The sequence below is a fragment of the Lutra lutra genome, chromosome 18 (assembly GCF_902655055.1).
Source record: "Lutra lutra chromosome 18, mLutLut1.2, whole genome shotgun sequence".
Taxonomy (NCBI): Eukaryota; Metazoa; Chordata; class Mammalia; order Carnivora; family Mustelidae; genus Lutra; species Lutra lutra.
Window position 1 is genome coordinate 21,701,975 of NC_062295.1, and position 16,468 is coordinate 21,718,442.

General features: G+C 45.0%; 1 protein-coding gene and 1 long non-coding RNA gene across 6 annotated transcripts in view; both read right to left on the reverse strand.

Moving 5' to 3' along the window:
• The window catches only part of NSMCE1 (NSE1 homolog, SMC5-SMC6 complex component), a 56,104-nt gene extending 47,708 nt beyond the window's left edge, over positions 1-8,396 (reverse strand). For all 4 annotated transcript variants that reach the window (XM_047713736.1, XM_047713738.1, XM_047713737.1 and 1 more), the window contains exons 1-2: positions 8,243-8,396; positions 2,749-2,895 (exon numbers count right to left, since the gene is read on the reverse strand). In XM_047713736.1, coding sequence (XP_047569692.1) covers positions 2,749-2,895; positions 8,243-8,282 — 187 coding nt within the window. In that variant the 5' untranslated portion in view covers positions 8,283-8,396. The remainder of the gene's footprint in view (positions 1-2,748; positions 2,896-8,242) is intronic.
• A 5,734-nt stretch (positions 8,397-14,130) lies between these two features.
• LOC125090751 (uncharacterized) overlaps positions 14,131-16,468 on the reverse strand; it is a 35,389-nt gene continuing 33,051 nt past the window's right edge. For both annotated transcript variants that reach the window (XR_007124468.1, XR_007124469.1), the window contains one exon: positions 14,131-15,025. This is a non-coding gene — a long non-coding RNA (uncharacterized LOC125090751). The remainder of the gene's footprint in view (positions 15,026-16,468) is intronic.

Here is a 16,468-nt window from a genome sequence, read left to right on the forward strand (position 1 = left end):
AATGCAAGTCTTCTTAACCAGCCCCCCTCGGCTTCCTGTACCTACTTCCATCAAGAGAGGCTTAGATGAGAATCACAGGATTCTGTGCCTGCAGGATTCGTGAAACCCAAGGCAAAGCAAAAGCTTTGTCTCAGTGTCCCCAGTCCCCAGCACAGGAGCATGGCCCCCATGAGGCCATGGCAAGATGAGGACCCCAGGCACGCTCACAGGCTCACCACCTCAGGTGCCCTCCAAGAGCACACAGGCCCTCAGTGCCACTCAGAGAGCCCAGGCCCGAGGCCTTACACCAGCATGTCACAACAAAACCTAAACTCCCACTAGCCCAGAGACCTGGGGAATTTGCTTCCAGCTTCATGACGGTAAGAAGAGCTGGAACCAGAGCCCAGAACAGAAAGCACATTCGAGAAGCTGGACAAAAGGCCCTGGGAAACTGCAATCAGAATAACGACAGACTCAATAACTCCTCTGTTTCATAATTCTCTTAGAAGCTGAATACATTTCCAGTTGGTAAAAGGGGACTTTCCTGGGCATCTCTTCCAAAGACAGATTAATGATGTTAGGTCTTATAAGTATTTATTTAATTTGAGATCACGTCTTTCCATCACTTCTCATTTTAAAATCTCTAAAATAACAATAATGCTTGAGAAAAAGCCTTTTTAGTTTTACATGAAGGGTAGGGGAAAACAAACTCCCGCTCTACCCTGATTACCCTAGCCATAACCGTACCTTGATATCTTGATGCACAGATACGGCACATAAAGTGCGAAGAATAAATTAATTCCTAGATATATTCTACAGGACTTTCCTAAATTAGGTCATAATAACTTTAAAGGTCAAGCAAAGGCAAAAACACTTTCATTCTTAATACTAAGGCACCATGTGGCTCTTTGCAGTAAGCTACGAAACTTCCCCATTAGCATGAAAGCCCACATTTAGGACTTACATGAGAAACTGAAGGGGAGGAGGACTGAGCGGCCATGTAGATCATAGACTAAGAAAAACATTCTGATGCCCTTCACTGGAGCATTCTGAGGGGGAGGATGAAAGCGCTATTGTGCTCTTCAAGGAGCAAGGGCAGCTAGCCTGGCAGGTGTAAGACTCCTTTCCCATAAAGGAGGCCCTTACCAAAGACCTCTATCCAAGCCAATGCACGCAAGTAGAGCAGATATGTTTTCACCAGGAGGACGGTTTCCAGGCACAGCACTAATTATGTCCCGTTCCTATTTCAAGCCCTTCCAGACATCCGCGCTGTCCCCAGTATTAAGTATGAAAGAAACCCCATTACTCTGCTGCACATACTGTGGGCTCTTTCTGATCTGTAAACCCACACATCTTTTGGTGCCATCTGTTCCCACACATCGCGTGTTCCTGTCAGGGGTTTCCCGAAGTATGTCAGGGGTAGGTCCACAGAGTTTGGATACCCGGGATTAAACAAGGTTCAGCAGGTTTCCTTACTGTAGGAAAGCGCCAGGCCACCAATGGGGCTTCTCCACACGCAGCCCCTCTTCTCAAGGGCCTCCACCTATAACCTGGTGCCCCACACACACCTCTCCTCACCCCTGCTGGCTGGCTCACCTCTGTGTGCTTTCCCCTCTTCTTTTGAAAATTGAAAGCACAGAAAAACAAAAGCACAGCATAAATGAACACCTGTATTACCGCTCACAGGCAGCGGCGATTATCAGACCACACTACGAATGCCTCGTTTGCTTCAAGTCTTTTCTTGAATAAAAGAACAACATACGGTAAGGATGACAGTGTGCTCTGATTTCTCCCCAAAGCCAAGCGCTTCACAAGTGTGTTCCATATCCTTCTGGCCCACTCTTACGTTTTTTACATGCAGTTGTATGTATTCACGAACAATAAATATCGTTAAAGCTGGGCTGCACCTGGGTGGCCTTAGGCTCAGGCCATGATCCCAGGGTCCTAGGATCGAGCTTCCTGCTCAGCAGGGAGCCTGCTTCTCCCTGTCCCTCTCCCCTCCTCTGGCCCGTCCCATGCTCTCTCTCTTAAGTAAGGTCTGTAAAAAAACATCGTGAAGTTTTACAAAAAGCTTAACATCATACAGTAAGCAGAATTTACCCACTTTGTCACTCAACAGGGATCTACCCATACTGATATTCGACTAAGCCCAAGCTACCAAAACTGATTTCCCTGACCCGCCAGCACTGATCCTGTTGTTTCTGCTATGACCTCCCGTTACTGGCAACTCAGCCAGGCCCGGTCTCTCAATGCTTCGTGTGTCCTATCGTACCTCCTGTCTCAGCAGCCCACTGAGAAGGCGCTCAAACGCCCACAGCTGGCCAGGGCAGGGCGGCACGGTCTCCGGGTCTGGCTGAGTCCCAGGCTACGCTCTGACCCACTGTGCAAATCGGCCCTCTTACCACCGACAGCCAAATGAGCAGCTTCCGCGGGCCCTGGCACTTTGTATGCACCTTGTCTCTCAATCCCCTGAACCCCCACTACGGTGTCGAGGATGATGAACTGTCCTCACTAGAGAGATGAAGACACTCAGGCTGGAGAAGATGCTGGCGCCTTGGCATAAGTGCCAACTGTTCGGGTTCAAAGTCCAAATTCTCATCCCCTAGGCTGTCAGATTTACGTAAAAAAATAAAAAGGAAAGGGTTGAAGATGAGATGAGAAACACAACCGGGCTGGCGTGAGACTGTGTAAGTGGGGCGTACCACTTGGCCGCCTCGTCCCTGAGCGCATGGCTCTGGGGCATCTCATGACCCGGGAGACGGTACTCACGGTCATGGACCCGATAGCAGTGCTTCTGCAGCCGCCGAACGTCCCACTCCTCCAGCGCGCCGTGAGTCATCAGCAACTGCAGGAACCGCCGGTGGACGTCGGTCATGACACCGGCCCTCCCAGGACCACCCTGCGTGTGCGAAGGAGCTGAGAAAAGAAGCAGATGAAACCCAGTCACCTCAGAGCGCTCCGAGAGCCAAGTTCTGCGTTGTGTACTAACTGACATTCACGACTAAATACTTGTTATAGGGGCGCCTGGGTGGCTCAGTGGGTTAAAGCCTCTGCCTTCGGCTCAGGTCATGATCCCAGGGTCCTGGGATCGAGCCCCGTATCGGGCTCTCTGCTCGGCAGGGAGCCTGCTTCCTCCTCCTCTCTCTGCCTGCCTCTCTGCCTACTTGTGATTTCTCTCTGTCAAATAAATAAATAAAATCTTAAAAAAAAAAAAAAATACTTGTTATAGTTCTCGAGCTCAAGTGCATCCTGCTGAATGGCCCAAAAGGAAAAGGACACGGGTCAGGGGCAAGCCGACTAGCACCAGCAGATGGGGAGAAGCGTGGCTTCTGGAGCCAGCCAGGACGTCAGCACCCAGCCTGTGCTACCACGTGAAATGGGTGAAACCGGGCAACCGGACCTCCGTGTGCTTTGGTCTCTGATCTATGAGACTAAGGACAGCAACGGCCTCCACGGACGTACTCCACCGATTACACAGTAACAGCTGGGTAACACACTAAACACACGTAAGCGTTAGCTCTATTTACTTCTAGACCATTCTGGGTCTGAAACTCAGTCCAGCCACTTAGCAGATTGAAGGCCTTGGCTAAAGTCCACTGGGGCCCCATTTTCTCACGCTCAACTCAGAACAGCGTTCGCTGCCTAAAGAACTGCTAGTAAGTGCTGAACCAGAACTAGTTTCCTTCTCCTCTCTCAAACCACTAATGAAACAACTGTCACCGTGGGGTGCTTTTTCAATCTCTTGCTCTCTACTAACACATTATCTTTCCACAAACCACAAAGATCAGGGCTGATAAAAAGCATTGCACAAGTCCTGATCAAAGAGCCCGCTCTTGCCACGGAGAGGTGGCACTGTGCGGAGGCAAAGAGCATGGGCTGAGCGATCGGCAGGTGGTGTTGAGACGCCTGTTTGCCAGACCTGCTCAATCTCGAGAATCAGAGAACCTGTGCATGAAAAACAGAGATTCCCGGGGCCCTGTTTCTGGAGGTTCAGACTGCCAAGGGGCCTGGAATTCTGAGGGTTTGACATTCACTTCAGGCGACGCCGCCATCTGACAAGAAAATCACTGTTCCCTTCGGCAGATACAGCACGAAAACACTTCTAACTAACAAGCTTCATCTCTCTTGGCCTCAGTCTTTTCAGCTACAAGATGGGGCTAACAAAAAACTATCTTTAAGACAGAAGATGCCATTTAAATGAGATATGACTATGCTGGAGGTTGCCAAGGAGCTTGCACCTAGGACACACACACAAAGGTTAGCTGCTGCTCACTGTTCTTTTTAAACAGCACATCAACTGGACCTCAGGGGTGGGAAGGCACACAAGCTCAGGGCCAGCTTCTCCGACTGCCTGCTAGCTATCTTCAAGAACAGCTCAGCAGTGATTCAACCTAAGTTGGGCTCATCTTCTCCTTGCCCCATCCTCAATCCCTTTCTTCGCTGGAGTCCTTTTCACGAGTCTTCTGGTTTGGGAGGAGGAGTCCACGTAGTGCCCAGGTGCCCCAGAAAACTAACAAGTTTTATAACCACTGAAGACCTTCTGTGGGAAGTCCATCTTCCCACGAAGAAAACTTCAGATCCAGATGGTTTTAGCAAGAAGCCCCGCCAAACATTCTGGAAGCAAGTGATTTCAAATGTCAATGTCACAAAACTATCCCAGGACCTACAGAAAAGCAAACCCTCCCCAAATCATCTGATAAGACTGACATCAGTTGGGCATTAAAACCTGGGGCGCCTCGATGGCTCAGTGGGTTAAGCCTCTGCCTTCGGCTCAGGTCATGATCTCAGGGTCCTGGGATCGAGCCCCACATAGGGCTCTCTGCTCAGCAGGGAGCCTGCTTCCTCCTCTCTCTGTGCCTGCCTCTCTGCCTACTTGTGATCTCTCTCTCTCTCTCTCTCTCTGTTAAATAAAGAAATAAAAAATCTTAAAAAAAATTAAATTAAAAAAAAAAACAAAAAAAAAACCCGACCGAGGCTTCAAATGAAAGGAAAATAAAAAGGCCAGTATCTTTCAGAAACACAGCTCCGGGGGTCCAAAGCAAAACATTAATCGGATCTAGCAACACAGAAAGACGACTTCATGGTGACCAGTTGGGGTTATCCCCTCAATGGCTTAAGATCTGAGAATCAATTGAATGTCTTATGTCAATAATATCTCAATAAAGCTGGAAAAAAAATCAGTGTGATTACCACATTAACAGAATACAGAATAAAAGCCTATAATCATCTTAACAGATTCAGAAACTATGATTAAATTTAACAGTTACTCATACTAAATACTTTGAATTGAAGGAAACTTCCTTTATTTACTAAATGCTATCTACAAAAACCTATGGTGAACATAATACTTAAGGGTGGCCTATTGAAAGCGATCACTTTCAAACCCAAATTGATCCAATGCAACTGAACCCATGCAATTCGGATCAAAATCCCCATAGGCTGGGTGCATCTGGCTGTAATTTGACAAGACGATTCCAACATTTGCATGGACACGTAAAGGCAAAACAGCAAAGCCATTCGGGGAGAAGATAAAGACAGGAGGACTTGTCCTACCAGGTAGCGACTTATTTTAAAGCTAGAGTAATGAATAACGTACGATAATACTACAGACATGGACCAAATAAGAGCAGGGGGACAGCACAGAGAGTACCCAGACACAGAAATGCACACAGGTATGGTTATTCAACAGGTTGGAGAAACGGAACTCCAGCTCAAAGCAAGCTTTTCAATAAAAGATGCCAGAACAACAGATCACCCTACAGGAAAAAAACAGAGAACTCGACCTTCACCTCACACTAGGCACAAAAATCTTTTTGAGCAGTAAGGTCGTAAGAAAGAAAACACTATAAAACGTTGGGTGACAATACAGAACATTCTTTATGAGCCAAAGGCAGGGAAGGATAGCTTTAAAAGATAGAATAATAAAGGGGCGCCTGGGTGGCTCAGTGGGTTAAGCCGCTGCCTTCGGCTCACGTCATGATCCCAGGTCCTGGGTTCGAGCCCCACATCGGGCTTTCTGCTCAGCAGGGAGCCTGCTTCCTCCTCTCTCTCTGCCTGCCTCTCTGCTTACTTGTGATTTCTCTCTGTCAAATAAATAAATAAAATCTTAAAAAAAAAAGATAGAATAATAAAAATAATAATGATACAAAAAGCACAAACCATAAAGGAATATACTGATACACGTGACTTTGTTAACATTAAGAACTTCTGTTCACCCAAAATACTTCAGAGTGGGAGAGAGAGAAGACAAGCTACAAACTAGACAGCATCTGAAACTGAAGCCACAGAAGATTCATACTCAGAAGAGGTAATGAGTTCCTACAAATCAGTAAGGGGAAGACAAATGTCAAGAGAAAAATCAGCCACAGAAATTTTCAAAGAGGATGCACAATGGTTCATAAATATATTAAAACGGCTCCGTCTTGATGTCATCAGGCAAATGAATATTCAAATCCCAGTGACCAATGTTTACTCATCACCAGATAGGCAAAAAGTTCTGAAGAACGGCCTGGGCTAAAACTCACCCACAGCTGGTGGAGTGTAAACGCGTACAAACCACCCAGACTGGTCAGTCTTACTCGCAAATGTGGGCATCCCCAGAAATCCACTATTCTGTATACAATTTAGAGAAACTTTTCTACATCTGCTCCAGGAAATAGGTTTATAAACACACCATGTGGCAGTAAAAATCTGGCAAGAGTGTCCACGACCATCAGTTGAGGAATGCCTACGGAAAGCGTTTATAATTAAACCGTGGAATTCGAAATTAATTGCAAGGAAGCAATGAGGGGGATGTAGAGCTACTCACATCACCTTGGACGCATGTCATATACGTCATGTGATGCAAAAACAAAGGCAAATATATATATGACGATCCTATATAAAATTCACAACCTAGCAAAACCGTATGTAGCAGTCATTACAGACACGTAGTAAAAACCGCAAAGAAAAACAAGGGAATGAGTAACACGATACTCAGGGCACTGAGTCATCTTTGGTGAGGGGAAGAAAGAATTCAGCGGGGGCTTTCAGGGTACGATAATGTTCTATTTCTTAACTTGATGATGCGTATATGGGTGTTCCTTTGATTTTTATCCTTCGAACTTAAATTGCAAACATTTTTATAGAAATGTTACCTATCTTGATTATAAAACGAAGAAATGGTGTAAATGTGCTACGTTAGCCAAAATAAATGTTAGTAAGAAGGACCAACTACAGAACGTCATAGAAGGCTACAATTTAGGGGAAAGAAGAGGAAAATAGATACAGATAGGCGTGTTTTTACACAGAAGGCAGTTGTCTGAAGAGGGACCGGGCAGCAGAGATTAATCGTGGCTAACTGCCTACCCAAATACTTAAAAAATAGAAACGTCTGTGCAATAAACAGATCTCAACCGTCACCATCTGAGCCGCCAGCGAGGCATGGGGCGAGTGCTTCTCTGCGGTCTCGCTCCATCCTCGCTGGAACCTGAGGACGGAAGCATTACTGACTCCATTTTACAGATGAGGAAACAGAGCGGGAAGGCACAAGGGGATGCACAGAATTAGTGATGGATGGGAGTGGGGGTGAGGGGCGCAAAACAAAAGCAAAGTTCAGGAACTGTAGCATCCCCAGCAAGGTAAGCGAGACAAGGGAGGCCACAATTAAGTCATGATCGCTCAGCTGCAGGGATCCCTTACCTACAATTCTCAAATCTAAAAAAGGTCTTAAAACCCCATCTTTTAAGTGTGAAAACCTGACCTGACCTAAAGTGAGGCTATTTAGCGGTGAAAATAGCGGTGAATTTGATTACAAGAAGCTGCCCCAGACCCCAAGGAAGGTTATGACATACCATCGAATCTATGCATCATATTCCTCTCAAAAATCCCCAAAACTGGGGCGTCTGAGCACGCCTCACCTCGGGGCTTTAAAATACGGGGCTGTGGGCTTGAACAAAGTTGGGGTTTCTGTAACACAACCGAGAGCACAAAGCACAGAGGGCGGCGAGAAACCGTGAGGTGGTCCGCGAAGGCCGTATTTTCCCTATTCGGTTCAGGCAGAATTTTGCTTTTGTCACCTAATATCAGGATGACATCGATATTTGCACCTGATACCACGATTTCACAACGTCTGTGTGTCGGGGACACTAGGTTGCAGCCTACTGGCCTTCCTGTCCCTCTCTGGGCCTGAATCCTCATCAGGAAATGAGGAGCCCCAAGTCCCCGGGCCCCCAGCGCCACACTCCGGCACAGGCACGGGCCGAACCCGGGGCCTGACGCCCACCTTCCGTCCTCCGTCGCCTCTCCGCACGGCCCTCTTCCATCCCCGACAGCCTCGCGGCCCCACGGCCCGATCACCCACCGCGGTAGCCGAGTGCAGCCCCCAGTGCGGGCGGCCAAGACAGAAAAGGCGGGCGCGGCTCCTCCTTCAGGGCGGAGCGAACGCGGGCTCAGCGCTCCCATTGGTGGACGTCGCCTATTTGTCCCGCCCACCGGGTGACGCACTTCCTGCCGTCCAGTCCGTGCCGTTGCCATGGTGCCAAGGAGCCATTGGGGTAGGCGGGGAATTAACGCACTTCTCCCGCCGCTTTCCACACCTTACCCAGCGGCGGGGCTGCCGCCTGTGACCCTCCACCTCCAGCCCCGCAGTGGCACCCTGCGACCTTACTGGAGGGAGGGCAGGCATGCAGCGGGACCCTCCCCCCAGTAGCCGCGGTTCCGCGGACACAACCCAGTGCCCTGTCCCGGGCCTCAGTTTCCCCACCTGTACAACCGACTCTGTGGCCTCGGGGTCAGCAGTGAGGACTCTTGCTGCCATATAGCTTGAGCTAGAATCCTGTCTCTGCCACTTGCTAGTTGCCAGATCCTGGGCGAGTCTCTGAGCTACTCTGAGCCTCCGTTTCTTCTTCTGTTACATGGGGAGGATCGCGGTCCCCAAGGAACAGCGTGTTCGTGAGGTTTAAGAGAATGCGCACTGGAAGTGCTGGAAGTCAGCTACTGTGTTACTTAGGGATTGTTAGGAGAAGCGAACGAAGTTCTTAATAGAAGGAATGGACTGTTGGAGGGCACCCATTTGACAAACACTTGCATCTCTGTGCCTGATCTGGGAGCTGGGGATGCAGTCTAGCAGGGAACAGGTAGCTAATTCTAATAAAGCAGGAAGTGCAAATATCTATGCCTCTGTGATGATGGCTTCAAATCCCTACTTGCCCGGTTACACTCCTGTGATCTTGGATAGTTTCTCAACCTCTCTGGACCTCAGTTACCCCATCTGCTGAGCGAAGAAAGCAATAGCGTGTGGTGGGTGAGGGCTTGAGCTGGGAGCTGGACCATCTGGACCTGAATGCTGGTTCTTAAACTCAGTATGTCTGACACCCAGGACAAAATACTGAAGCTCTCCCCCTCAGTTTGCTCACCCATAAAGCAGGTATAATCATAGCACATTGTTGACAGGATCACCGTGAGATTAAATGAGTTAAGACATGCAAAGCTCTTAGAGTATCTGGCATATAGTAAGGCCTCAGTAAGTGTGAGTTATCTTTACTAATAAAGTACTTTATAAAATGCCTTGGGGGCAGTCAAAGAGAAGAACAGCTCTAAGGAGACCATCTATGTTTTGTTTGTCCTGCATACTTTTGCACAATTTTGAATTCATTATCAATATTTAGAGCTGGGCATTTCACATAAAACCCTAGGGTATCTGACAGCTCTTGAAAAATGGGACAGTCTGGCCACAATAGGCCAGCATCCCCTGTGGTTGTCCTTGTTTAAAGCTTGGTAGAGACTATGTCCCTCTGTGATGACAAATGTGCTTTTGTGGGGTGTAGAGAAATAAAAACGGGGGCCCGTGAGTGGACGACACTGGGGACACTGACATTTCAGGATCAAAAGGCCAAGAAAAGAGGTATAAAGAAAGGAATTCAAGACCAAATTGTATCAGAAGTGAATGGGCCAGAGAGACTATTAAGTTACAGTGGGATGTGGTCTCAATTGTCAGTGCTCTGGAGAGGTCAAGGAGGACACACCCGACAGTGAGACCCAGAGAGACAGGAGGAGGTCAAGGAGGACACACTGACAGACCCAGAGAGACAGGAGGAAGCGAGATTGGCCTCCAAGAGAAGTGAGTGCCTGGAAGCTGAGGGAGTGGAGAGAGTTACTGACTGCTTCTAGGATGGGTGGTTTGGGAAGGGGAGACCGGAAGACAGGAGCAGAGGGAATAGCCAATAGAAGAAAAACAAGGGAGAGAGGAGGGAATGGGGTCAAGGGCATATGGAGACAGGATTACTCTTACCCTAGAAAGGAAGAGAGACATCTCTGAAACAGGAGGAAAGGAGGAAACAATGGATGGATAAAGGTTCACCAAACCTTAAAAAAACAAACAAACATGAGGTGTTTTCTGTTTTCTCCATAAAGTGGCAAACTCTCATTCTGGTAAGCAAAGGAACTGGGAGATGCTCAGGGATTTTAGGACAATCAAGGGTTTGGAACAGATGCCAAAGGGAACGCAAAAGTGAGCTTCCAGCTAGGGTTGAAACCATAAATGTGTAGAGAGGATAGTCCTTCCTGATCCCTGGGGAAACTCCCATCCCCATACCAGGGGCCCCAGAGCAGAAACTGTGTGGACTCATCTTGGGGTGGGTCTTGGCTTAACAAATGCAACTGACTCTAGAAGCCAAAGCAACTGGAGGGTGTTGGTGGGAAGGTCTTTGAAGTCATCCGCCACCCCATGGACAGGGAGGAAGGGAGTATGCTGAGAAGTTAGCATGGAAGGGGACAGCAACCAGAGGTCCCAGTGAGGTGGCTTACCAGATGACTGTCCTGTCTCAGCAAGTCTCCATCTTCAGAAGACAGCCCACTCTCTAGCTGGCTCAGTGAGCATTAGGACCTTTGAGGACCTTCGATGTGCCAGACATGGGGCTGTCTGCTTCAGGACAACTCTGCCAGCTCAAATATTCTTCTGGAAGTTGACCGTGAAAGGTACAGGAGCTCCATGGACATAAATTCACTGTACATAAGGCAGGTGGCTGACACCCTGGCTGGAGAGGAAGCTTGGGGGCAAATCATAGGCTAAGGGGGTTGGTCTTTTTATTCTGAAGACCACAGAAGCTATCGGGGAGGAAGTGAGGAGATCAGGTTTGTAGTTTAGAAAAAGAATATCAGCACATCTGTTCTTTTCAAACATACTGGGAACATTTACAGAAATTGACTGTGTACTGGCCACAAAGGAAGTCTCAATAAATTCCAAAGAATCTATAGACCACATTCATGAACCACAATGAAGTAAAATGAAGAATCAACAAAAACACAACCAGAAGGAAACCCAAACCACTTGTAGTTCTTAAATTAGTAACTGAAAATGCTTCTGAGGAGAGGGTCCTGAAGACAGGATAATCTATTTTTTTTTATCATGTACTACTAGTATTTATGAAAAAATAAAACTAAACATAAGCCAGGTGTTCATTATATTACTTGTTATATCTGTGTGTATGTTGAAAGATTTTATAACATTTTTAAGAGAAAAAGAACATACATTTGGAAACTGAAAAATACATGTTAAAAAGAAAACCAATATGGAAATTACAAAATATTTAGAAATGAATGACCAAAAAAAACCCTAATATAATGAAACAGGTGGGATCCAACTAAAACAATAATTAGTGGGAGGATTTATAGCCTTAAGTGTACTTAATACAAAACAAGAAAAAAGTGTAAGTGTTCAATGTAAGAGATAGATACAAAACTAAATAACCCAGAGAAAACAGAAAGAAGGAAATAACAAAGAAAAAGGCAGATATGAGTAGAACAAGAAAGAAAATTGAGTTGATTATGGAAACCAGAAACTAGTGTTCTATTGAAGACTAAATACAACAGACAGATTTCTTGTAAGATTTATTGAAGCAAAATTATAAATGGCTAAAGAGAGTGTAAAAATTTGAGAAAGCATAGGAGTATCCTATGAATAACTTGACGCCAATACATCTGAAAATCTAGATTAAAGGGGCAATCCTTGACAAAATTACAAATTACAAAAGTTGGTCCTAGAAGAGAGATAGACCAAGAATTGTCAATGAAATTGAAAAGGCAGTGGGTCTGTTCCAACTCCTTAAATACCCAGGCTGAGAGAGTTTTACTAGAGTGATACACAAATGCAAACAAACAAACAAACTATATTGTGCAAACTGCACCAGAATTCGAACAAGACAGAGAAGTCTATCCAAACATTCTATGAGGCTAATCTAATCTTGATACCAAAACAAGACAGCAGAATTAAAGAAAATGTCAGGTCCATGTATATTATAAGCATGGGTGCAAAAAATTGGGTCTCTTAGTGTCTCAAAAGACATTCTCTTATGGTGAGTGATGTTGAGCATCTTTTCATGCATCTGTTGGCCATCTGCATGTCTCCTTTAGAAAAATGTCTATTCAGGTCCTGTGCCCATTTTTAATTGGATTTTGGATTATTTGTTTTGTTTGGTGTTGAGTTGTAGAAGTTCGTCATATATTTTGGATACAGGGAAATGCAAATCAAAACCACTAGATATCACCTTACACCCGCCAGAATGGCTAAAATTTAAAAAAAACAAAAAACAAAAAACAAGAGATAACAAGTGTTGGCGAAGATGTGGAGAAAAAGGAACCTTTGTGCACTGTTGGTGAGAATGTAAGCTGGTGCAGCCACTGTGGAAAACAGTGTGAGGATTCCTCAAAAATTTAAAAACAGAAATAGCATATGATCCAATCATTCCATTAGTGGGTATTAACCCAAAGAAAACAGAAGCACTAATTCAAAAAGATATATGCATCCCTATGTTTATTGCAACATTATTGGCAATAGCCAAGATATGGAAGCAATCTAAACATTCATTAATAGACAAATGGATAAAGAAGCCGTGATGTGTATGTATATATGAATATGAATATTATGCAGTCCCAAAAAAGAATGAAATCTTGCCATATGCAACAACATGGATAGACCTAGAGGCTATTATGCTAAGCAAAATAAGTGTGCCTGAGAAAGATAACATACGATCTCACTCATATGTGGAATCTAAAAAAACAAAATAATTGAATAAACGAACAAACAAAAAGCAGAATCAGACCTATAAATACAGAGAACAAACTCCTGGTTGCTGGAAGGAAGGGGGAGGGGCAAAATGCGTGAAGGGAAGTGGGAGAGATAGGTTTCCAGTATGGAATGAGTAAGTCACAGGAATGAAAGGCACAGCATAGGGAACAGAAGTAATGCAGCACAGTGACCAATGGTAGCCACATTTGCGAGCACAACATAACAGAGATGTCAAATCACACCTGAAACTAATACAACATTGTGTGTCAACAAGACTCCAATTAAAAAAAAAAAAAAAAGTTAATAGACTGTCTCTTCCAGAAGAGGAAATTCAAATGGCTAAAAGAAAGTGTGGAAAGATGCCCAAACTTACTATTTTTTTAAAAGATTTTATTTATTTATTTTACAGAGAGAGATCATAAGTAGGCAGAGAGACAGGCAGAGAGAGAGGGAGAAGCAGGCTCCCTGCTGAGCAGAGAGCCCGATGTGGGGCTCGATCCCAGGGCCTGAGCCGAAGGCAGAGGCTTTAACCCACTGAGCCACCCAGGCGTGCCCCAACCTTACATACAACAACCAAAAGATACCAATTGTCCTCCATAAAAAAAGCCACTGCATCCCCACATATATCCGATGAAGTTGTAAATATTACAGCTGCTCTGGAGAGCAATTTGGTGTCATGGGAATGGAAAAAGCTCATCTCGCAACTCAACTTCTAGGGCTTTAACTGGAAAACATCTCCCTTCGCTCTTGAGAGGTTTGCCAGTAGAAGAAACAATGAGAACATCCTAACTATCCATTAACAAGGAAATGGAGGGGCACCTGTGTGGCTCAGTGGGTTAAAGCCTCTGCCTTCAGCTTGGGTCACGATCCTGGGATCAAGCCCCACATCGGGCTCTCTGCTCAGCAGGGAGCCTGCTTCTCCCTCTCTCTCTGCCTGCCTCTCTGCCTACTTGTGATCTCTGTCTGTCAAATAAATAAATAAAATCTTTAAAAATTAAAAAAACAAGGAAATGGAAAAGCAGAATGTTCATGTGGGATGGATGATCATGTAGCATTAAGAGGGATGAATTCACTCCCAAGTATCTATACAGATGAGTCTTAAAAGCATAGAGTGAAGTGGGGGAAAAAACAAGAGGCAACGATGATTCATCTTCCAGTTACTCTGTGTGTGAAACTGACCAAATGCAAAATGGCAATATTCTATATTTCTAGGAGCCAAATCTATGCATATAAAAATATCTTCCTATTAAGGATTGGAAACACTGTCACAAAACTGACACCAGGAGACCTCTAGGAAAGGGAAGAGGGGGGTGGGATGAGGATAAAGAAGTCTTGAGGCTTATCTGTAATATCTGAATTTTAAAATAAAATAACAAAATTATATATTCATATAGTGTTTGTCTAATTTTCCAGTATAGACAAATACGCCTAAATGCCAACAGTGGTTAATGCTGAGTGCTGGGAACGTGGATGGCTGTCACTTTGTTCACTTTCACTATTCTGTATTTAAAAACAATTTCTGATAGGAAGAGCGAACATATGAAAATGAATGAAGAGTGTATTTTTGTTTTTTCTAGAAGAACCTGGCCATCGGTGGAAAGGGGGAGAGGCAAGATCAGGTTTCACCGGAGCCCATTCAGAGCCTTTCCACTTTTCCAGAATCGTCCTCTTTCCCATCTATACGCTCAACGTATTTTTTGGATTCATTACATTTTAGGTTGGATCCAGGGGGAGGTAATGGGTATGAGCCAGAGAGGCAGAAAGGGAAAGTGATTCCCCTCTACTCATCCTTCATCTTAGAGGGCTGGTGACAGGCCCCAAAGGTCAATTTTTAAAACGATTCCTGTTTAAAGTCCAGGAAGACTCAGCCACGGGATTGAGAAATATGCCCAGACATGGTGTAGACTGTTCAATCTTTCTAAAGGGCAATTTGGCTGTGCTCATCCACAGTGTCTACATATCATGTTCTTTGACCTTGTAATTCCCCTTCTGGGAATCAATCTGAGAAAATAATCAGACACACACACAAAAGTTAATGGACAAAAAAAAAAAAAAAAAAAGCATCAGAGCCTTAATTTTATCAGGGAAGGAAGGCAACAACTTGAATGTCTCCAAAAAGCTAAAGAGAGGAATGTCCAGAATAAATAAAAACGATGCAGATTATTATGTAGCCTAAAAATCACGTTTTCAAAACACAGTTGAGGTCAGGGGGGGGAAAAAAAAGACATAATGCAGAATATTTTCAGAGAGAGAGAAAGCTAGAAGAATACATGTACCAAAATATTATCAGTGACTATCCCTGATTGGGGGGGACATAGGTAAATTTCTTTTTCTTGTCACTTTCTTATACTTTTCAACTTTTCGCGAAAAGCACTTTTTAAATTTCATAATCCTAGGAAATACTATTTTTCAAAATAAATGGAGGGGCTCCTGGGTGGCTCAGTGGGTTAAGTCTCTGCCTTCAGCTCGGGTCGTGATCTCGGGGTCCTGGAATCGAGCCCCGCATTGGGCTCTCTGCTCAGCAGGGAGCCTGCTTCCCTTCCTCTCTCTCTGCCTGCCTCTCTGCCTAGTTGTGATCTCTGTCTGTCAAATAAATAAATAAAATCTTTTAAAAAATAAACGGAGTATGTGATCATAAAGATTTATAATATCATAAAGATTTATAATAAATTTATAATAAAATGGATACTATATACACTTAGTAGATCATTAAAGCCATAGATATCCAGCATCTGAAAATTGTGTTATGTGAGTGAATGTTCCATATAACTAGATTATCCCTTCAACATGAGCATTTTAAAAACTTTCTAATTTCTGTACTTACCGTTCTAACATACACACTTATCTGCCACCATGAGCAAACACTGACTTTTGTGATGAGTACAGGGACATCTTGGAAGACAATGACTATGTTTTATGTCTTTACACAAAGCACCCCGACTAATGTACGTTGTTAATTGTAAAAATGAAAAGATTGTGCTTGGGTGCCTGGGTGGCTCAGTCCGTTAGGCATCTGTCTTTTGCTCAGGTCATGATCTCAGGGTCTTGGGATTGAGTCCCACATCGGGACCCTGCTCAGCAGGGAGTCTCCTTGTCCTTCTCCCTCTGCTCCTCCCTCTGCTCTCACTCTCAAGTAAATAAATGAAATTGTTATAAAAATAATAATAAGCTCGTGCTTTTCCACCTCCTTCCCTCTGTCAAGCCATCAGCAGCCCTACTTTCTTTTTATAATCTCCTTCTTTTGATGCCCCTTAGCCTGAGCAAACAAATGTCCAGTCTTATTAGAAAAGTGGGGGCACCTGGGTGGCTCAGTTGTTAAGCATCTGCCTTCAGCTCGGGTCATGATCCCAAGGTCCTGGGATTGAGCCCCCATTGGGTTCCCTGCTCAGCGGGAAGCCTGCTTCTCCCTCTCCCACTCCCTCTGCTTGTATTCCCTCTCTTGCT